The 24,336-nt window shown below is 37.5% G+C and overlaps 1 protein-coding gene across 1 annotated transcript in view; it reads right to left on the bottom strand.

Annotated features, from left to right (window-relative positions):
* Window positions 1-24,336, bottom strand: part of LOC139733708 (uncharacterized) — a 192,990-nt gene that overhangs the window by 29,058 nt on the left and 139,596 nt on the right. The window contains exon 7 of the mRNA XM_071644524.1: window positions 23,369-23,499. Within this exon, the coding sequence (XP_071500625.1) occupies window positions 23,369-23,499 (131 nt within the window). The remainder of the gene's footprint in view (window positions 1-23,368; window positions 23,500-24,336) is intronic.

The following is a 24,336-nucleotide window of genomic DNA, read 5'->3' on the forward strand; positions in this document are numbered from 1 at the left end:
ACTCTTTTCTACACTATATGCACAGAATGCCAAAGGCAATTCGCGAAAATGTTGTGTCACAAAAAAGGCCGTCGGCCCCAATTTGCGAAAAATTTCATGCCGCAAAAATATCTCGCTTTTCAGTATTGTTGGCAGAGCATTCCAAAATGCTCCTATAGTAGGGACAGAGTCCAACCAAAATTCCATGAATGCTTCCAGTTTCACTCCCCTAAATCCACAGAGAGTCTGGTCTAACATTGCTCTCATACCATCATGTGTCATCCAATATCAGCAGAGGAAATATGGATTTTTATATTAAAGATCGAGTTTGCCAAAACTTTGGTGATAATTCATTGCCTTGTCGTCACTCAACTCTCCAATGACAACGCAGCATCTATTACTGAACACACTCCTTAGGTAAATTCACATAAGTGTTCCTGAAAGGGGTTAAATCCTGAATTAATCTTTGTCTACTGATTGATATACTGGAAAGTAAATTTATCAAAACTTTGTTCTGAATATCTAATTGTTTAAGCTCTTGGAGAGATTGGATCGTCTCGACTCATAACTCTTTTAAATAAAATCATAACTTTATGCTCTGTGTTTTGGGTGACAAAATTGAAAGTGCTTTGGATGAGAGCTAGAAGGAGAAGAATATGGTGGATATTATGATTCTATGCATTGATGTGAGCATTAGGATTGGGGTTAGGGTTATGTTTGTGGGTAGAATTTATGTTTATGCTTAGGGTGCAGATATTTCATGGGAGCAATTGTCGCAAGAGCAAATGTCATGGAACCACCATTTATACAGAAGTGCCGAAATATTAATAGTACAGTTCTTTGCTTCTCCCAAAATATGTACTTCTACAGTGTACTCCTCTCCCATCTCTTTCTTCTTCTATTTCCCTGCAGAAACTCTCCTGGGTATGCTTGTACTCAGTGGACAAACCCCAAGTCATAGCAGTTAGGGGTGTCAGGGCATAAAAGATGAATAACTGCTCAGTAATGAATTATTGGTGTTTCGAAATGAAAGCCACGTTCTACAGATTAGCTCCCAGAGGCCAGATACTGGGGGCTACTGTAATGGAGGAGGCGCAACTGAGGCACACACCCAACGCAGTCGCTCCCTCCTTATGCTCAAAAAGAGTCACAACCCCCAAAAGCAAGGAAACGGGGGCTTATTGCTATTATCACCGCAGAAGACATATGGGCACTGAATCACCCCCCCCCCCCACTCCTCTCTCTCTCTCTCCCCAAAGAGTAATCAGATTAGCACATTGTGTCTATGAGCCAGACACAACACCAGTCAAGGAGCAGACTCCTTAACCCGTTGAGGACGGTTTGATTTTGCTACAACACTCATTTCCCATTGACCCCTGCCCGAGTATACTCGGGACTCGTCCTCAACGGGTTAACCCACTGAGTCCCAGGCTAATTTTGATGTAAAAAGATTTATGATTTCACCCTAATCAACAGCGACATTCACACACAGACAAAAATAGCAGCATGTCAATCGTGATCAAAATCTCGAGATTTTCGGCACCCATTCAGACAGACAGAAACATCCCATTAATTGCCAATCGTGATAATTTGTCAACCAAATAGCACATGGCTTAAATCTTCCAAAAACGATGACTGTCGCCCTTGTATTTGTGGTGCTGGTGTCTTGCATGTTTTCAATAATGGGATAAAAAAATTCGAGATTATTCGCTCAGGGTTCTGACATTGCTGTGGTGCAAATAATTGCAGGGACCTGCTCGTCTTTAGAAAATTTTCCTCCAATACCGTTAAAGGTACCGTTTATCATTGGGAGCAGTGATTTGAAAAAATGTTCCGAGATATCATATTTGATGCATGTGTAGGCTAGTTAAATCACAAAACATCCTACCATATAAAAATGTTGTAATATAGCCTAAAATATAAGGAGATATCAGTATTTTGCTTAATAAACCATAACTGTAGACGGTTTAGTCTAGAAACATCTTTATCTTAACTATTGTTCACATTTTGTATATTCAACAATACTTAACATTAATTATACTCATTTTTACATTGGTTGTTTCTGTCCCAAACTCATATTTTAGAACCATTTTGAAGCACTAAATCTGACTTTCTGTTTCATCTGCAAATGGTAAATAATGGCTGTAAAGAAAAGAAGTGTTGAGGTAAAACAGTTGCAGATTCCCTGCAGAGAGACAGGCCTTCTCTTGGATATGGAGCAGGCACTAGGGTAAACTTATCTAACATAACAAGCTCACAAAATAAAATTTGATATTAACATTCTGCTGTAGCCCTCTTAATCTGGTATCAAATTCCACATTTGTAGTCCAATTTTTATTTTCGTATTTTATGTCCTTATTTTTTTTTCCTTCCATAAAATACTAAGGCCTCATGAGCACAATGCAATGTACTTTCTACACAGAGAGCAATGTGTACATCCCACACAATGTAAGCTGGATACCGAACAGTGGGGGCAGTATGCGTGTAATAGGATTATGTGCCAATCAGACTCAGAATATGGATTATATCACGGATGTAATCCCCTCGTGTGCAGAAACATTCGGTCTCTTTGACCCGAGACATGGCCACGAATGCAAATTTTTTTATTTTTAGTGGATCGAACAGCGAGGGCATGTTCATAATGACTGGGATTTTTAAAGGGGCCACATGAAAGGACTATACTTCAAAACCTAAATACTAAAATGCTGCACCAAAGATAAGGTAAACATTTAATGACAAGAGACATCTTTTGTCCATACTAAATGCCCCCCCCCCCCCCCAAAATTCAAATATGATGGTCCACTCCCTTGATGATGTCAAATGTTGAAAACAATAGTATTCTGTGGATATTTTGAAATACTAAATATAACTGACATCATTATCATGCGCACAAGAATTGATAATATACACATTTTGATATGACAGGAAAAAATGCACAGTTTCTGTTGATTATCCATTTTATTTGAATAGGAAAGTTAATGCACTTCACTCTTTTTAGAGCAATTAAATTTTGTCAGAAATTACATTTTCTGCGTACAAAATGACAGTCAAATTCACACAGATAGCTAGACAGGTTTGGAGGTGCAACTTCATTTATGGAACCCAAGATGGCATAGGCTGAAGTTATCACATGCCCTCGAATTAGTAGAAGTAGTAGCAGCAAATATACACTGACTTATGATTTGTACTGAGGAATCTGTTAAAACTCTTTCTGGACGACAGAAATAGGCATTCTTTTGTTACTCGGAGCTATGGTTTGGAACTGAGACATACTGTACAGTTTGTAGGGCATTCCTTTTTCAGTTCTTCACATTTCTGTGGTTTTCTTTCTATTTTCCTTTTTCCAGGAATACTACAAGTGTATACTTGGTAACTATCTAATGAAAATACCTTAGATATTATGGCAGTTTGCTTTAGAGCCCAGCTAAAATGTTGAAATAGCAATGGCAAACAATGAGAAACTTATTCTTGCAATGAAATTGAAGAGAAATGAATCATTATTCGCTGCAAGTGCAAGAGTGGCGTAGCAAGAGGAAGAACAAGACGAAAATGAAAGAAAACAATTCTAATGCACAAATTTTCATGGACGAACTGCCGACATGCTACAGCAAGTTCACATATTTGCTGGTATATGTTTTGTTATTGAAATATAGTCTCCCGCATATCCATGTTATGATTTCACCTATGTGTTGTTTTTTTTTCCCATACATACAATCATAAGTGTAGGGTGGGTGGATCATTCACCAGTTGGAAGAAAATTCAGCCATTGTATTATGCTCTCAAAATATTTCATCATCCTGAAAACATTTATATCTCCATGCAGTCAATCTAGTCAGTATTGTTGCAAAACTATCTTACATGAAGTCAATGGCATCTTTAGGTGGTTGACCAGTAGGGGCTAAAGAAAAATTCCACACTCAATACTTACAGGGGAAGTAAACTATGAACATTAATTTTTGTGTATGGAAACAAGAATAATTAGAGGATCAGGACGGTGAGTATCAGAAAATCTTGATCAAAACCAAGAAAAAAAAATATTTTTGAGCTGAGATACACAAATTGGCAATTTTGTGAAATCACAATGAGCCCCCCCCCCCCTCCCATTTTGCTCTATACTGTAACATAAACTTTAATTTTTCTATCATATAAATTCCCAATTGTACATGCATCTGATCCATGATAAATTGTAAATATTTTACATTTATCAGTTTTTCAGATAACTCCTGCATGGCAAAAAGAAATATACATACCATCATTGATAATGAAAAAAGAGAGACTTTATGGAATCTTATGCCCAGGGCAAAGGGTAGGTGAGCTCTCACGCTACATCAAGGAGTTGCCAATTCCTCTTGGATTGGTTACACCTTCAACATTTCATAACTTGCTTGGAGTATGGAGTGGAGTGGTGCTTTGAAGCTGAAGTTAGCCACCATTACTTCTCGTGCATCTCTTGTGTTGCCAATCAAACAAAAGTGGGCCACCTAAATACAAATGGAGGAACACTAGAGTGGCCTGAATTGATTTGGTTTACGTGTCATACATGCCCAACCATGTCCTCTTGCGGCATTTTAATTAGCTTTCGATTGAGACTAATTAATTACCATCTAACATCAGTTAGACATGCAACGTGGGTTGGTCAGATCAGGCGATACCTTTCCTATCCTAGACCTGGAATTAGTTGTACTGGCATGTTGGTGTATGCCCATTCTCATTAGGAAATATTGATAATCATGTCAGAACAAAATACGTTGATCTTGGCTTGATTTTTCCTGACACTGCAATAGCAAAATGTGATATTGCAACAGTGACAAAATAGAGCATATTTTTTGCCATCGTTAGTAATACACGCAACTGGATAATAACAAGCTGTGGCATTCAACCATGATACAACAGTCTGACCAACTAGCTGGACAATTTGTGGGGTACAGGCATGGGTTGTGGGGCTAAAGTCTCTCAATGTGAAAAATTCTAATTTTCAGCACTCTGGTTTGGAGGTTTGGGGTCATGTTTTTGAATGCATTTGGCACAGAAGTGTGCTGAGCAACTTCTACTGAAATATCATTTTTTTTTCAAATGTCATGATTTTTAATCATGGTCCTTTTTCGGAGGGGGGGGGGGGCATTTTCTGTTTAATAGCAATCACAAAGGTGGTAGCAAGGGGGGGCAACCAATCAACTGTGAGCAGATAGTTTGACACTATGGTAGCTGATAACTGTTTGGTGCTGTCAAATGCCACAAATGTGTCCAATTTCATGTACAGTGGCCTAAATTGTCGTGTAATAAAACATCTGAATGTATTCCAAGCAAATTGGAATATTACCCCTCCCCCCCAAAAAAAAAACAACAACAACAACAACACCAAAAACAACAAACATAGATGTACGCTTCATATTTGGAATGATATCAAACTTGGCTAGAAGACCCCATTTTTTTTTTCCAAAGTAAATTCTTGATGATGTAAAATTACAGTCAAATAATTAGAATGAATGTCCCTACATATCACAAAAAAAACTATTTATACAAAGAAAAGGGCACTAACCTTTACTTGTCAAAAGTTCAAAGAAAGAGACCTTCTAAATGTGTTCACTTCATTTTAATTGTCCCTTCTCCTTTTAGCAAAAATTTCAAGGTTCCTATGTGTGAAAGAAAATATTACTACTCTTGTATTGCTTAATTAACTATCACTCAGTCATACAGTGTACAAAGCAGAATCTACAATTATGAAACCATGTGTAATAACATGGAAGGTAATTATTTTTACTGCGACTTAATGGATAATTTAACAACACCATACATTCAGGCTTTCAGAATAAAGTAGTGTGGCCTCCAACTGCAATGTGACCTCGTTTGATGTACCCATGAACTCACACATAGCTGGCATAGTTCCCCCAAATTGGCTTTCTTATTCATACTACCACATCCCTGTCCAAGCGAATTCCCCTTTATACATTCCTTCTTAATAAGAGTTTGCCTGCTAGTCTTGTGTGACAGACTTTTTATCCCTGGTGATAATGAGAAGCAGGCTAGTCTGCATGATTCAGACTCAACATAAACATAATAAGTATTATGCATACTATTTGTGACTGTACACCTCAAAACGAACATAAAGTCGCACACACTGATTTTGCGTGAGGACTGAAAATAAGTGAAATGGGTCAACCGAGCCGAACTGGACTTTTTCATATTTTCTGAAAGAGCGGGTCTTCTTTTACATTATGCTAAAATTTGGTATCATAAAACGGGCAGGAAAGTGTGTTTTTTGGCAGTTTATCTCGAACATTTTTGGTAGAATAGTGTGATTAGGTGTGTCTTTAGAATCCCTTTTTCATTTCTGAAAAACCTTGTCCACACTCTTCACTTTCAACTCTAAGAACTTTTGAAAGGATAGTGTTACTGCTTTGAAAGTTGGCATTAATTATGGACAGAGTGTGTTAATGAGGCATGCTCAATTTCAGTTTAATCTGATAATAACTTCATTGTTGTTACTCTGGTGGTTTACTTCCTGTTTTTTTTGTCCCATTCATCGCACAGCCAGCACGGTTTGGTAAAGATTAAGCGCTTGAATAGACACTGTACTTCAGATCCTCTTTTCTCAGTTCACACTTTTCCTGAGTTTTTGCTTTCTTTCCAATATTTAGATAGGTTAGGAGAGTCCATTGGATTTGAGTTATACATCATTTTAAAGCTTAAAGTCTGCTCTTTCAGAATATGGTCTTAACTAAAAATTCATGTCTGGTGACTTTTTGTTTGTTTTGAGGTGCAGTCACATTTGCAAACTGCTACCACTAGTATGTGCGTGCATGGGGGGAGGGGGGGGGGGGCTTTTTATTTGTTTGATGAGTTTGGTCTGGTTGTCTGTTTTTATTTCTGCTCTTCTATCCTGTACTGTAAAAGTGGATATTTTCGCATGACTAATTTTTCGTATTTGGCCGGGCAAGAAGGGTTTGGCGTGTTTATAATTCTGCAGAATCAATACATCATGCACAGGAACAAATGGCAAGCAAAAATATTCGCATGCTTTTATTTTTGCGGTACTTTCTGGTGGCACGAAATGCACAAAAATTTCCACTTTTACAGTAACTGATTGAAAGATTTTCACAAAAGGTCAAAGTTGACATGTGTATCAGTTGTAACAGTGACCTTCTGGCAGGTCAGAGGCAAGTTGAGAGGAAGAAGGATGTAACTCCAGTACTGTGGCATGCATTCAGCACAACCACTTGTGAATGATTAACAGAAAGATGTATGTATTTATATAACTTTTGAATTAAGAATACATAACAAAACACTTTTCCTAAAAATGTACATTGCTTACTATCAGTTAAATCTAAATACTGTATAAGCTGTTATTTTTGCGCACAGATATTTTCGCGATTGAGGAGGTGACAGACATTTTTGTGAGATGTTGTTTTTGCGAATTGACACCGAGGCTATTGTAAATGCACTGATACCCTAGCGCATGGCAACATTTTCGCACGTTGTTAAATTCACGGTCCACCTGTGATTCGCGAAATTTGCAAAAATTCAGCCCTCAAAAAAATGAAAGCTTATACCGTATGTGAATTACCCCGAGGTACAGATTCTGGTAATTTGGTCTAAACCCACCTTCCCCTTTGTCCATGTAAAAATTACAAGTTGCAGCTGTTCAATTTCAAACAAAATTCTCGAAGCTCAAACTTGACTATCACAGCAAAATGATGACTATGGCCACACAACTAAAACACAAACACAAACAAACAGTAGTGCAATGATCACCAATGACATCACCTAGTATAGAGGCGCGAACTGACTGAGTCACTAAAACAATGCATGGGACCAGCTGATGAATCAGAGACTAAAATCTACCGACCATGCTTACGACTATTGTTAGCAAAAAGAGTCCAAAAGCGAAGTCAAACAATGATTAATTGTGTCTGAATTAAGCCAACACTGAAAGGCAAGAAATTAAACAATAAAAGCATATTTCTGGCACCCTTTGGCAGTAGAGCCATTAAACTGTAATCAGAGCCAAGCAGCACACATACACTTTGGCTTACAGGATGCCGAGGACACATTTTACGTTGACCTGCTGGAAATGAGACTAGAAAGTAAGTAGATAGTCTGGAAAACTAGACCCTGCTGCAGAGTAATTAGCAGGTAACACAGGTGTGAATGCAGTGGGGGACTTGATCCAAAGAACACACAAAAAACATACTCCTATAGACTTGGCACGAGAAATGTTAGTCTTGATAAATGGACACCTACAGTTCCTATGGAAATGGCATTCCGTTTCTTTCACCGGTGGGCAGAAGTTAACACACTAGAAAGGATAAGGAATATTGTAGCCTTATAACTCTTTGTCTATGAATGTGTATTAAACCCGGGACATGGATTGGATCCCACAACAGCCAATCAGAGAGCAAGGAATGAGCCATACTATGATGGATGGAAGCCAAATTGTGGGTCTTACAAAAAGAAGGGGAAAAAAAACATTTTAAAACTGCAATCCAAAGACACAGTGAAATCTGCTCTGAAAACAGAATGAAACCAAAAAAAAATGTAGAGAAAGTACAGAATTTTTGTCCATGATTATGAAAACAAGAAAAGCACTTGCCATGTGTGAAGTTTAAATCTTCAAGTGAAAATCTGTTAGAAGCCATGAGGTAGTTTTTGATGGTTAAAAAAAAAATCAAATAGATGACCTAAAATCTTCTTCCCAAACATAGTTGAACAGCACTACATAATTTTCAAATAAGATATTCAAATCTTTATTATTTCAATAAAGAAATATATATCATTGCAAAGACCAAATACCAGACATGATTCTTATACTATAACTAGAGCTGCCAAAAAACAAAACTACCACACATGAATGCGGATATATGGGGCAACAGGATGTGAATGTTTCAGGTATTTTTTTGAGTCAGATCCAAATCTTACTCTGCAAAGTTCACCTTACCCCATTCTGTGCCAAATCTTGAAATCTTGCTAAACTCTAGAGTACGAGGGGACCAAGCATATTCCCATGGGCTATAAAGGGGTAAACTTGACCCAAAGTGGCACAGCCAGACTTGTGCTTTTGGGTGTCTTTTTTAGTGTTGTGAGCCTTACATGGCTGCCACGAAAAATTATTTCACCCTGTCTGTTGTGAACAGTCATACAGAGAAACATAACAGATGGACATATAGAGGCATGGGTAGATGGACAGAGAGACAGACAGACAGACACACACACACACACACACACACACACACACACACACGCACACACACACACACGCACACACACACACACGCACACACACACACACATACACACAAAGTATTCAAGTATGTCATTCATTAGCAAGTTGTGAGACTTACATACTATTCCACTGCGTCCCCATCTTCTACATGACTGCTATCAGTTTCGTATACGGAGCGACACCCTGATTCCTATCTTATATATTTCTTATCAAAATCAAAGAATATCCACATCAAAACCATGAAATGAATACCAACCATGGGTGAATAACAATCACTTCAAACCCCCAACGCAAAAATAAAAACAAGAAAGTGATCAGGTTAATTCCAGAATGAACTCTCCAAACACGTGCACATCTGAGGCCCAAGATGCGGAAGAGAAAATGTGTTACCATGGCGACGCTGTAAGGTGCCCGGATGCTGCTGCACTTTAGGAGCGCCTCCCCAGTTCTCCATCCTCGGTCGTGTGAACTTCCTTTCGATGCAAGTGTTCCAAAACACAAACGCATGTTCGGCAACTCTTAATATACTGAAATCCTCGCAGGTACAGCTTCTCGAGCAATGGTGGCAGAGTGTAAGATGTTGAAGAATGACAATAAACTTGGTTATTTTCCTCTTTCTTTTTTCTCTGTGTGTCTCTTTGCTTCATACCAGAACATACTGTCACACTCTAAAGGTCCACGGTACTACTTCTTTGTCGTGTCTCCTTGTCATCACAAAGAGTATCAAAACCCCAAGTATAATTTGTGTACCAAATTAAAATATCTTATTATTAACCTTTAAGTTTAGCTCTGTATGGTTGAATCCACAATATCCAATATATCCAGGCAAGTGGTGACAAGAAAATTATACATGGATATCCATACATGGGACTAGCCATATCAAACATTAATTGTTGTTCTTGTTTTTTCTATGAATGAGGTACCTTGCTATTGGAATGTAATTTTTTTTTTAATTGCTGGTAGCAAGTTCAAAAAAGAATAAAGTTTGTTTTGTTTTGTTTTAATTGAAGCCATACCATACAAATTTTCCCCTCATTCTTTCAAATGCTTCCACTGAAATATACTGGAGGCTTTGATATGTCTGTAATGATATTAGAAGAATATACTCCAAGCTCATCAACAAACTTCTCTCTCTCTTCTATACCTTTCTTCTCTTCCTTTCCCTAGCACACCACACCTTAATCACTCATTTATAATCATCTACCATCATATATCTCTTTTTCTTTCTCTTTCACTTTCCCTCTGTCTCTAGCTGTTAAACTATTTCTGTTATATGTGTATCTTATTTGAAAATATATCATCATTGTGTGTATATTATTTTCATATGGATTATAAGTCTTGTGGCATGTTCATCATATTCCTTTTAAAGGGATTATATATCCCGATCTCTTTAATTTTGTTTCTTCCACTTCACTGAACTGATTTGAAGTAGAGTAAAACAAATGCACAGCAGTGTAAAATCTCAATTAAAGGGACACCTAATTTCAAAAGTTGTGAAAAAAAAATAGTTAAGAGTCAGTCAAATCATAATGATGGCAGGTCATAATTTGCCGGAGAGTTCAGCCAATGACAAGTACAGTCAGTATACACATCATCTCACCCAGCCAATCAAAACTGGGCAAACTGTTCAACTTATTAGTCTATCAAACTAGAAATATCACTTAAGGTGATTAATACCCCCGCCCCGTGACGACAGTCTTACCCAAGGAATGATCTTTCCTTGATCTTCTGCCATTTAAATGCCGTTACCATGGCAACGCAGCTTCCGACACGTCCGAAAAATATGTCTTGCACATCTTCCCACCAAGACTATTGTGTGTGCCACATTTCATAAGCTTTTGTCAAAAACTGAGGAAGTAGTTCAATCCACAAGATCTTTCCTTGATCTTCCATCATTAATATGCCGTTACCATGGCAACGCAGCTTCCGACACGTCTGAAAAATATGTCTTCCACATCTTCCCACCAAGATCAAGGTGTGTGCCACATTTCATAAGCTTTGGTCAAAAAACTGAGGAAGTAGTTAAACCGCAAGATCTTTCCTTGATCTTCTGCCATTAATATGCCGTTACCATGGCAACGTACTTTCGGGTACTGTCAAAAAATGCGTCTTGCACATTTACAACCAAAGGCACACATCTGTACCAAGTTTCATGGAAATTGGGCAAAAACTGAGGAAGTAGTTTGCAACACAAAATTTTCCATCATTTTGGCTCATAATATGTGAGCTGTTACCATGGCAACATACTTTTTGTCACTGTCAAGAAATGTGTCATGCTGACCTATATCCTAAGACAAACATTCAATATTAATTCCATGAGAATCGGAAGAACACTGATGAAGCAGTTTTGCCATGAAGCATTTTGCCCTATATTTTACCAATAACATGCCGTTACCATGGCAACACACTTTTTGCCACTGGGAAAATATGTGTCTTGCACATTAACATATTCAGATGAACATCTGTACCTAATTTCATAAAAATTGATCAAAAACTGTGGGAGGAGTTCGCGACGCAAGATTTGTACCCATTTTTGCCCATAATATGCTGTTACCATGGCAACGTACTTTTGGGTACTGTCAAAAAATACGTCTTGCACATCTACAACCCAAGGCACACATCTGTGCCAAGTTTTATGGGAATCGGTTGAAAACTGAGGAAGTAGTTCGCGACGCAAGATTTGCAACGGACCGACCGCCCGACCGCCCGACCGTCCGCTGATTCCTATATACCCCCTTCAAACTTCGTTTGGCGGGGGTATAAAAATACTTGCATAATATTATGGTATGATAAGAGTAGCTCCTGCAGAAGGAAACTTAGTTGTTGTTTTTGTTCTTTTATTCTTATAGTAACCTTTAGAAAGGGAATAAAAGGAAAGAGGTGAATATGAGAGAACATGTTTATATGTTTCTATGTTTCTATACCATAGCACGAAAATCATTCCTCTCTAAGGTTGTTCTCTTATCCATATGTCAAATAATGTGAACATTCTAACCTCAAAAACACGTTCTTGCAACCATTGGAGGTCTAATAAACGCATTCCCTACCAAGAGTTTGAAATTTACATATACCTTGAACATAAGAAACTTTGTCATGATAGGTAAAGAGTCAAGAAAGAAGGTGATGAAACAATGATGTTCAGGATTGTAACTTTGGTTCTTTGAGGTCCTCAAGAGATGGTACATCAGTATGGTTCATGGGTGGTGGTTCTGTGTTCAATTCGCTGCACCCTGCTCCATTGGGTTAATCTGTATTCAACGTGCCCAGATTGGATCCGAGCGAAAAAATACCACCAGAATCCTCTCACCTGCCACGCCCACCTCCGGGATGGGGTGTGGTCATGCACACTACCGGTATGCCACCTTTGTTGGCTGGTCCGGAAATCTCTGAAATTCTTGATCCGGACCAAAGAGTCAAGCCAGTCTTGCAGGTCCATGACTCATCGCAATGTACCAGCTTCAAGAGCAATCAAAATATTTGTGGGTATGTGATATGAGATCTTGAAGATTCCAGTGCACCAAGAATTTCCATTGCACACAATAAAGTAAATCAATCAAGTGAGATTACTTCGACTGTGTGTATGAATACATTTAAAAATAAGTAATTTAATGGGAGGCGGTCTTGTCTGAAAAGTGCAAAAGAGAAGTTTTGACCAAATTAAAAAAGAAATAATGTTCTCTGAATTGTCAAAAGTTACAATTCTTGGTGAAACTGGAGATCCTAGAGATAATTCTGATCTTTATGGCCAACCATACACAAGGACTAATTAAATTGAACATGAATCCCCTTAATTTTGCAAGGTACGTTTACACACTTTCTTAACCAGGTACAACATATCATGAAGTACCAAGAGGTGACAAGCTGAAGGAGGGGAATGAATTTATTTCATCTTTTTATTGTTGTTGAGTGGAAGTACTGCTGAATGCATTATTGTAACAATATCTTGTAGAAAGACTTACTACTAATACTACTGCAACTTTCTACCATAACAGTGGACTCTTAGTACAAAACACCTTTTGGGTAAAGGAGTAGTATTCATTCTGTTATACTGAAATTTTGTAACATATGATCTTTTAAAGACTGAATGAAATACAAAGAAACAACAGAAATCTTACCACTAAATGCTTTTTGGCAGAAGTAAAAGCTTTCTGTTAAAAATGAAACTTTGGAATACTGGAGGTAAGATGGAATGAGCTACAAAGAAACTCTGAATTTCCACAAGAAGATGAAGTTTATTTTTTGAGTGTTTTTCATACTAAGAGACCACCGCACCACTTTCACTTTCTCTCTGATTAACTCCAAGTAAGAGGTGACCATGGCGACAATATTCTCCATCTCCCTCCCTTCATCATCATCCGATCCATCCTCCTCTCCTCCCTCCAATTGTCCTCTGGTCTTCTCTCACCGCATCAATAAAACATCCTCTTCAGCCATCCTCTTCATTCACTCTCACCTGGTACCTCCCCCCAATCCCCAGCATCTTTTTCTCCCACCAATGACCGCATCACTCCATTTGGTTTTCGCCACACCCCAAACATTCCCCGTCTCTTCCCTCTCAACTCATCTCAGCATTCTCCAACCTGTGCCATCGCTTTCCTATTTAGTTCATGTTTTGCATTGCCATTCTCGCTCCAGCATAGTTCCAATATTCCAGATACAGGACATGAATTTACAAGAAGCACACACAAAAGACCAACAAAAATAAGAAATAAGAAAAAAGAATTTATACAATCTGTTTTTGTTTGTTTTTTTTCAGCTGGCAGTTGTAGATTTAGCAGAATTTTTTCTGTCACCAGGATTATGAGAATGAAAAAGAAATCTCTTATATTTAAGTATTTGTTAGAACAGGAGGTATACCTTTAAAGGGGAAGTCAGCCAAAAGAAGTAAATAAATGCACTAAACAATAAATTTTCTTTCTCTTCATGATCACATGAGAGAAGACTGCACATATATCATGCGCACAAATTCAATCATACAGGCACATCTCCTGTTGAAAACACCATGAACTTTGAACATACATTCTACAAAGAAAAAAATGTATCTATACCTAGTCTTGTACATATCACCATACAAATCTTTTACACATCAAATCTGCATTGGGTTTGTTTTGGGGTTTTTTATGGGGGTGTTAATGCTTTCTACAAGTTCTCAAGATTCTGTTTCAGTTGTGCTGATCAGAACGATCAAGAAGTCATGGTTACTTTCTAACCGATGAAGTTACTGCAAAGCAGATCTGATTTCTTTCATCTGGTTTCTTTTGCTTTTATATCAAATGACCAAAACAACAGCAGCACAAAAAAAGAAGAAAAGTTACAGAATCACTGCCCCATAAATTATTAAAGTGTGCCAGCAAGCAACTTTTGAAAGGGTGAATATATCTGTTAATAAAGGAAAACCTCTTTGGAGCTTCATTGTAGGGTATAGGTGTTAGTATGCCAATACGGCTTGTCCAGGAAAATGCTTGCTTTAAGATCTGAACCCCTCCCCCCTCCCCCATGAAGATAGAGCCAGGCAGAGGTTGTTTGAAAGCATGATGACAGACAAGCAGACAGACAGATGTACAGACAGACAGACAAGAGCAGACAGACGTGATGAAAAACTGAAATTCATTCTTTTAATCTTTATTTTGTAACATAAACCCTTGTGATGTAAAGATTACAATAATGTACATGAAATGAAGTCATACAAATAGAATATGTACCATTTTTTACTGGCTACTGCAATGTCCTTCCCTCCACAAAGTTGTTCGATAATTACTTCTTCTTTTAAGTTTAAAAAATGGCTTACTCTACACATACAAATGCCAAATGAAATATTTGTTTGAAAATCCATTAAAAAATTGATGAGAATTTGACACAGCCAGGACCCAGATATACAGTTTGCATGTTACACTCAAAAAAGATGTAGTCAAATCGACCTCAAAAAATGAAATATTTGTCACATACAATTTTACAGTAAGAAAAGATTGCTCTAAAAGTATCCTTATGTGAACTTATTACAAATGCATAAAGGACTCAAGTACGAAAAATAAAAATGCATGAAAAATGATCACTGTGATTGATGAAGGCAATGCGTTACAGAGTTTATTGCCAAGACGTCCCTGTACCCAGACGGAAGAGCTAGCAGGCAAGGCAAAATGTATGAGGGAGAGAAAAAAAAATGGTTACTCCACAAGCGAGAGAGATATCTTTGTGAAATTCTGAACTCTGCCATTTTTTTTTCACTTTTTGCTTCCGTGCAGTGACTTGCACCCTTCTGTTTTCACTTTCATTTTGAAGCCACCCTGAAATCATTTGATGAAAATTTCAGTTTAACTCTCTAAGCAACCAAAGGCAAGGAATTTGTATGTTCTGCTGATGGCATTCTGAGGCATTGAAAGTGAGAGGCTTAAATTGTTGCATATAGTGAAGGAGTTCTAAAGACAAATCAATGGAAAATTCTTGATGAACACTTCTTTTGACTTAAAAATCTGTCTTTCTTGTATTTTTCTTGCATAAATGTAATCATCACTGCGCACTTCACTGTTCGAAATCCTGCTTATTCAACAAGTTCTAGATATTATGGGGACAGAGAATATGTGGTAGATATATGGAAAGGCAAGATTTTATATTCAATCACAGTGATCATAAAATTTGAAAGGGAGCTAGTTTAGATTGATTGGCTAAGGTCGGCCATCTTGCTTCTGATAATACTTGTGCACAGCACACTTGGCTTTGACAACTGTTACTCGCTTTGAGCAATCACACATTTACAATATAGTTTCCAGCATACAAAATGGCAAGCTAAATATGCAAGTTCATTCTTGCAGCAGCACTCTCCTTAGTCCCACTGACTATCAATCACGTCGGTGTTGAAAAGTTCATACGTCAACGTTTGAGCATAACTCCAATTACATCTTACACAAATCTATATTTACTTCCCAGTATCTGGGCAACCAACTTTGTTTTCCCCCCAGACTAGGTTGTTCACATAGCGCTAGTCATGGTAAAATAATTTCTGATCTTCAGTCTTTATTTTCATTCATTGCACAAAACGATGATCACACCTTTTGATTTTATCCTCAGTTGATAGATTTCAAACTTGAGCAATAATTAGTCTAACCTTGTGTGTCAGAAGTTAGATCCTTCTCAAACACCCATTAAAAACATTTTCAGAAGCACTAGGGGGGAAAATGCCACAGCGGTAAAATAGGGAAAACAAGTTAGCACTAAAATTTTAGTGTGAGTAAAATTAAAGAACATTTTACTGGATACTTGTTGCTACTAAAGAAAAAAAAATAATTGAAAGAGTAGCAGGATTTTACACACAATACATAGTAGTGGCTGCTATATTTAGTAGGAAGCAGAAAATAGGAAAAGGTTTTAATTTTCCCACTGCATTGTACAGTTTTCCATACAGTTAAGAACACTGCTTGCTCAAATAACTTAGAAATTTTATACGCTCAATACACAGGATGTAATGCAAAATATAAAAGATGAAAAAAGCCTATTGGAAGCCTCTACATACTGTAAAAGATACTTGCAGCAAATTCTAGAAGTTTTGTAAAATTTCTATAATACACATGTATGGGAAGTTTCAATGAAAAATATCTTTAACACTCTACATGTACAAATAATAACAGTACCCTGGTCTTGTTTGAGTATATATATATCTCCTTTATACCCTTTATTTCTTCAGTCTATTACCAGAAGCTGCTGCACACTGTCAAGTTGCCTTTGCGTTATTGTAGCAATACAACAGGGATGTATTGTATGCATACCCTTCTATAAATGGTAAACTATTCTTCTCTCCCAAGTTGAAGCACACATGGAGAATATCTTCTATTAGCATTCTTGTTCAAGAAAACATGTAAAGCAGAAACAAATCCCTGCACATTTGCATATCTGTTTTATTTATACCAAACCAACCAGACCATGTCGGTCTTTATGACACTGAACAAAAAAGAAGAATAGGAAACTGGGTGAGGTATATATGTAAGCCGAACCATAGGAACAAGGTTCCCTCCGACACAGATGATGAGTATTTCACAGACTTGTAATATGTGAGGCTACCTTGAGGGTGGGGAATGAGAACAAGGCCCCCTTGTCATATCTAGGAGTTGACCCTGACTTTGGTATAGACCAACCTAACTCCCTCATTCCCACACAGATTCATTTGTAGGCAAAGTCAGTGGTTCTTTTGAAATGTCGGCGTCAAATGGGTTGATAATAGCACACTGGCTTGTACACGTCAAGACTCTCAGGAAAGTTGCAGTCAGCTCGAACTGCTTAGTAACACTTGGGCCTCCCAAAAAATGTCAAAAATTAGAAAAAGAAAATACACAGAGCACAGCTTTGGTGGATTTCGGAAGCCTCATGGTTTTTGTAATACCCCGACTCATAGCAGTATATCTTTTAAATACTAAAAAAGAATGAGAGAAAAGGTGTGCTTTCATTTGTACGTAGTATACCCTCACACACAGAAGACCTGGTGTTATACACAGACTTGAGATATTCGACACTACACTAGCCTTTACACTTCAGGTGTAAACATAGGGTGTACATATTAGAAGCATTACACCAATGCAGGGCAAGATGGAGTCGAGTGGTTACAGTCCTTTGAAACACAAAGGTTCTTTGGTGTCGGTGTTGTGTTTTTAAAATGAAAGAGAGAAAACGAACCCAACGAGTCTTTCACTGCTAACCTAAGATTTCTGTTTTCATGGTGTAATGTTCTAATTGGCACACACTGGGGAAAAAAAAAATGAACACACACTCGTACACACAGACACGTATCAGTACAGGAACAGAGTGTACAAGAGATGCCTGCTACTGTTCAAGAGTAACACAGTTTTGGAAGAAGAGATAACAGATGCACATTTCAGAGAGAAAACTTTGGTCTACACTTTCCGTCCTTCCCTCCTCACACTCCTTCACTCTCATCGATAGACCAACAACACTCTCTCTCTCTCTCAAATTCACATTTTTTTTCTTTGTAAGGAAAGGAAAGAACTTGCATTGTACTCGGCTTCAGACACAACAATCATTTTTTTACTGGCTTTACCGGATGACATATCTGCACCCAATTGCTTCCTAAACCCCTCTATAAACTGATACACAACGGGGAAAAAATATGTGTATTTCCACAGGCAAATATTGCATATAGAGCTGTGTGGCAAAATGCGTGTATCAACTTTTAAATCAATTTGTAATACTGAAAAAAAGAATGACATAGTTCCAGTGTTTAAAGCCTCTCCCTTTACACATACTGACTTAATCTTCATGATTATCATATGCATTTAAAAAAAATCTGGGCAAAATATTATATCTCAGATATGAAAATTGTATACTTCTCCTTCCACACTCTCTCTCCATCGCTTACATACATATATAAATCTACAACTCCATCTCCTCACACACACGTACTCCACTATTGATATCCCCCCACCCAGCTTACCTCATAATATTCTGAAGAAAAAAAACCTCATTTACTTACTCTTACTTGTACCATAATAATATAGCAATCATACAAAACGGCTCTCTGATTAGCCCACCGACCATCTGCAAAAGGCAAGGCATCAACCCCTTCTTCCATTCTCCTCCTTATATCCAAAAAAGAAAAGAAAAGTTTTCGATCAACTCTCTTTCAGACTACGCGTCATCTTTAGTCTATGTCGCCCGGTAGGTCATAATCGATTCGTTTGCGCCCGTCTCGGACTTTTCATTAGAAATTCTGTCCAATTTCTGTCCGCTTTGGTTTACTGGTCTGGAGAGAAAACAAAACAATTTGGGGATTATTCCAATGATTTAGTTATCAAGACTTTGAATAATTTCTTTTCCTTCTATGGTTTAATTAACACCAGCACAGCACCATTAAATCTGAAAGGCAATAAAGGCATAAATTTGAGAACAGTTATTTTCAATCAAATTCTAATTCTACAACCCTAAAACCAACCCTACTGGCAGGCAGTCTCAAATCACTCATTTAAGTTACCATAAAATTTTTTTACTATTTAAACTTGCAATTTTAGGTTTGAAATAGACAAATACAGTAATTCAATACTTTTGTGTTGTAACTTGGAACATTACATAATTGTTACTTTGAACTATATCGATAATATAGAACTAAAATCCTATAAAGCTTATCCCTTCAGACATGTTACAAATTTATCTTTAATTCTGCGAAGAACATATTAATCAAAATTATTATCATATGAAGAAATATAAAAAGAATGCCATTGATTCAATCAAACAAAGTTATGCAGATGTGTATATTATATGACAAATATGTATTAATTGATCTGCATGAGTATGAATATCATGCCTTTATAATCATATGCCTGTAATTTGAAGATGGGCAATAGGTTGTTAAACTGAGTGAAATTATACCAAAATGCTGTGTAGTTACAGTATTTTATCAAACATAATGTTTAACCTCTGGTAAATGAATGGATCGATGGAGCTAGTAGAATGGAAGTTTACCGATGCTGTGCACAACAGAACGCCTTTACTTCACACTCATTACCTAATTTTTCCCCAATTGATTCCTTCTCAAAGAGATTTCTGTGCGTATGTGGTTTTGTTTCTCAATGATATGTTTATTTATTGCTGGAAATAGTAATAACATTGTTCTTAGCCTAATGCTTGAATGCCGCAATGTCCTTTTTTTTTAATTCTTTAACAACAGCTCATGTTTTCAAAATTTCAGTCTGAATCTACTGTGAAAAAAAGACACAACAATCAAAATGCTACCAAAAAAAAATGTCTTCTAGTGAAAATATTTCTCTTTGCATTCTTAGGACTAGACATAAGTTATGTCAGATTGAACAGGTATTTGAAGAACAGCATTAACAAGGTACAGACCTAGCTAGTTTCTTTTCCCACAATAAGCTAACCTCTCTTCTGTTCTTCCTTATATCAAACTTCTACCCTCAGCAGAATTATTCAGTATCTTAAATCGATTTATAGAAGGTTAGTGTGTGAACAATGGATGGTCCTCTATGCTTGCGAATGACTCAGATGCGACGAGTTTAGGTGCTGCCGTTGTGTGTGTGTCTGTGTGTCTGTGTGTGTGTAAGGATCGAGTCTTTATTAACAGAATGGCGAACGAAAATATTCAGGCATGCATGGGTGTGGGCGACTCTAGCAAAACTGTGAGAAGTTTTGCGGACAAGGCTCACAACAGACTGAACAGGTTCGGGGATGTGAAGAAAAAAAAAACACAGTCCAAGACTTGAAAAAGACTATCCAACTACTACCCTTCCCACAATGCATTCACTCAAGGCTTGAAATGCAATCTGCCAAACATGGACCCCATTGGTCAATGCCATACTCTCCCCCTCTAAACTCCCATTGGAATTTGTTTACGGACCAATATCGGATCAAAGGAAAGCACAGAAAAACAAACAAACAGACAAACAGACATGTTTCATCACCTGCGTGGCCGGGCATCAGAATCGCCAGGGAGTAACAACTAATGTTCACTACACTGCGCATGCATACTTTCCCGTGCTCTCTCTACACTTTGCCAGAGAAGCAAAATACAAAAGCTGTGCCTACTCCAAATAACGAAGGAAAAACAATGCCAAGTCAAAAATACAAAGGTCTGTGGCTGATCAGGGTGGGGTAAACTAGCCAACTAAATTACACGTTTTCTGACAATAGACATACACATGCACACTCTGCTACACACTCGAGGAACCCATATCAAACATCTCTAAGAAGAGAAAACACACACAGTGCAGATTTCAAAAGCAAAACAAAGACAAGACTAGAAGAGAAACACAGTAAACAAAACATGATCTAAATAAATAAAAAGAGCAAACCCCGAGTACAAAAATAAACAAACCAACTACAATCTATCAAGAAAGATGGATCAGATGTTTCAGGTAGGTGTAGTAGACATTAATGATCTTGACAGGCAGAATACTTTGATTGGTTCTACTTTGTGTAATCTAAAGCATTTGAATATATTTTTGAAAATTAAAAAAAAGTAACAACAAACTGATGCTATCTGATTGAAAGAAAAGCACGACACACACGTACACACACACACAAAAAAAAAACTTAAATGAAATCTACATCTATGTGAATTTAATGCCACTTTCATTCCTTTCAAAAAAAACAACAACAACAAATCTTAGAAACAGTACAAATAAAAAAAGCACATCACTGATATGCCTGGGGCCACAGTGTTCCCACACAAACTTGCAAAGTATCCAGAGCAATTTCCCAACCTGGGGTCCATTGGGGTCTTATGAGTTAAACAGAATGAGTTTACTTCTCTCTGGAAGTCTCTCATAGCTACATACATATGAGCAACTTTGGCCATTTTTTAGATTGATGTTAATAACTTTTATGTGATGACTTCATAAAATGGACCCAAGGGCTGGGAACCAAACTCAGGCACTTCCATAGAGTAATTAGGGGTGCGGTATATTGTATACACCTCATCTAAACAAAAACAAACAAAATGTTGGGGTTTTTTAAGAAATGTAAACATTATTAGCACTATAATGGATACTTGAGGGAAGATGAGAAACAGTAGAAATTGAAGAATATTCCATTTCTTTATGATAAAATCACCCCTATTGATACTTCCTACAAAAAAGAAGATATTTGATATATCAAGTGGAAGGTTTCTAAAGCTGGTGTTAAAAAAAAAAAGAAAGGCACACTAACACATACACACGGTCATGACATGCATGCAAAGTTCAAAGCAGAGGAACAGACACATTTCGATGGCATACAATTACTGTTGATTTTCTACCACTATTCATTCAAAAAGATAAAAACCCATTCCCCACTTCATCAATATCAATTGTTACAAAATAGCTAAAAGTGAGAAGAAAAGATTTGAGCCACATTCATCAAACCCTCAATTATTGCCAACCAAAACCAGCATGCAACAAAAAAGAATCACAAATTAAATGAAATAGAGAATAAATTCAAAGGAATAAATAAGAGCATAAATAAATAAGAGAAAGAGCCATTTTTTTTTAAATGTACTTCTAAAACAGATTTTCATCTAAGTTTGGTGCTACGGAATGCATCATCTAGCCCATCAATTTGCTCTAAACCTCTATGAACTCTTGAGTGCCGATTGATAGAGAAATCCTCATAGCATTGGACACACTGTCCACAGTCCCTGGCACAGACAAGGGTTAACCACCAGTCTTAATCCTACGCTGGTGTGTAAGGGAGACACTAGTTTCCATACAGCATATACAGCAGCAGCAGTAGTTTACTTGAAGATACTGTGAACCTGTGAGCATACTGTTAGTTGATTTCGTGAATGGTCAAGAGTTATTCTGTTCGCTTTGAAGTTTGCGGATGAGGATTTGGTTGTGTGACATGTGCGTGCTTCGCTGGAGTTACAAAAAGTGAGTTTGCCAAAGCAAGGCGTGATGCTGCTCCCGAATTGGGCTGCTTCCAAAAAGGCATCTCGGCTTTTGGGGAATCCCCATTCTAAAGGGGGGCATGACTGGTAAATTCTGCCCCCCCCCCCCCCAAAAAAAAAAAAAAAAAAGGTCTGGCATTCCTCATACATTCAAAACTTTTGGGGATAGTAGATATTAGTGTTCTTTACCCATTCATTTCAGACCCTTGAAAGTTTGAAAAAAACTTTTACTGAGTTATCACTCAAAGGCTTGTTGAGATCTTACTCAAAAGAATCCAGCAGTATTTTAAGGATATATTGCACAAGTATGGGAAGATTTGAGGAAGATGACTGAGCATGCATCCCTTCACCCGATTCAAAAAAGAATCTCTCTGTAATGAGACAGAACCCAAACAGTATGACGAACGACCATGCAAGGCCACACCCAACAACAGCATGGAGTTTGGAGCATTTGGATACATTTGGCAAAGGCCCTGACTTGGTGCTGAAGGCAGTCAGGTTGTGATAAAAAACAAATAAACAAACAAACAAACAAACATGAGCGGTGTCGAATGACACATAAATAAGTCTTCTCAATGGCATGCAGTGTTATGCAAGCCGAGGGCATCACTTGTGGGCAGAGGTGGATTATGAAGGATGATACAGCCGCAGATACAATATGATGGTCACAGATATGTTAATAATATAAAGAGAGAGTAAATATATATATATATATATTTGCAGAGAGGACGTTTTGGAAGCTGAAAGTCAGTATTTCTTGGAGGTGACGGTGACGTTAGTCGAACGTATACCTGAAACTCCGTTCGTCTGCCGTGGCGTCGCCGGGTTGTTCGTGAAGTCATAGTTGCCCTTCAGCTTGAAATTCTGCTTGAAGTGGGGGCGGCAGAAGACGTTGCCCTTGCAAGCTGCATAGTTGCCCAGGCTGCACAGAGCAAGAGGGTATAGGAAAAATACGGAGGAAGAGATGGAAGAGGAAAAAGAGGAGGAGCACACATAGGAAGTCAATGAAAAGATTGCAAAAGGGATAGACAGAAAGAGAGAGAGAGACATACATGTGAAAAATATGAAAAGAGAGGGGAAACATATGAAGAGATAGAAACATATGAAACATATGAAGAGAAAAAGAAACATATGAAGAGGAAGAGAAACAAATGATACATATGAAGAGAAAGAGAAACATATGAAGAGATTCAAGTGAAACATATGAACAGAAAGAGAAACATGTGAAACATGAACATGAACAGAAAGAAAAACATGAAACATATGAAGGGAAAGAGAAACATATAAAGAGAAAGAAACATATAAAACATGGAGAGAGAGAAAGAGAGATATAAGAAATATATGAAGGAAGAGGATATGTACGAAATATATGAAGGAGAGAAGACATGTGAAGAAAGAGAAAATACATGAAGGGAGTAAAAATATATGAAGGGTGAAAAAAATAAACATAAAAAGAAACAAGATATTACACAAGGATAAGAGATAAAAGATTGGAGTATATAGTATGATGGAAATATATGCAAAGATAGAAACATATTATTGTTTTTGATGGAGAAGAGTGAAAGGACAGATAGAAATAAAGAGATGGTAAGAGATAACAGAGAGGGAGTGACACAAGTTTCAGAAATGTTATTATATCACAGGTGCCAGGGAATAGAAATTAACACACACAAAAAGAAGAAAGACAGTTTTAATAGACATGGACATGTGACAGAAAGGAGAGAGGATTAGTGAGAGAGAGAGAGAGAGAAGAAGAAGA

This window comes from Diadema antillarum, unplaced genomic scaffold (assembly GCF_040938485.1).
Source record: "Diadema antillarum isolate AM-2024a unplaced genomic scaffold, OU_Dant_1.0 scf00000025, whole genome shotgun sequence".
Classification (NCBI taxonomy): domain Eukaryota; kingdom Metazoa; phylum Echinodermata; class Echinoidea; order Diadematoida; family Diadematidae; genus Diadema; species Diadema antillarum.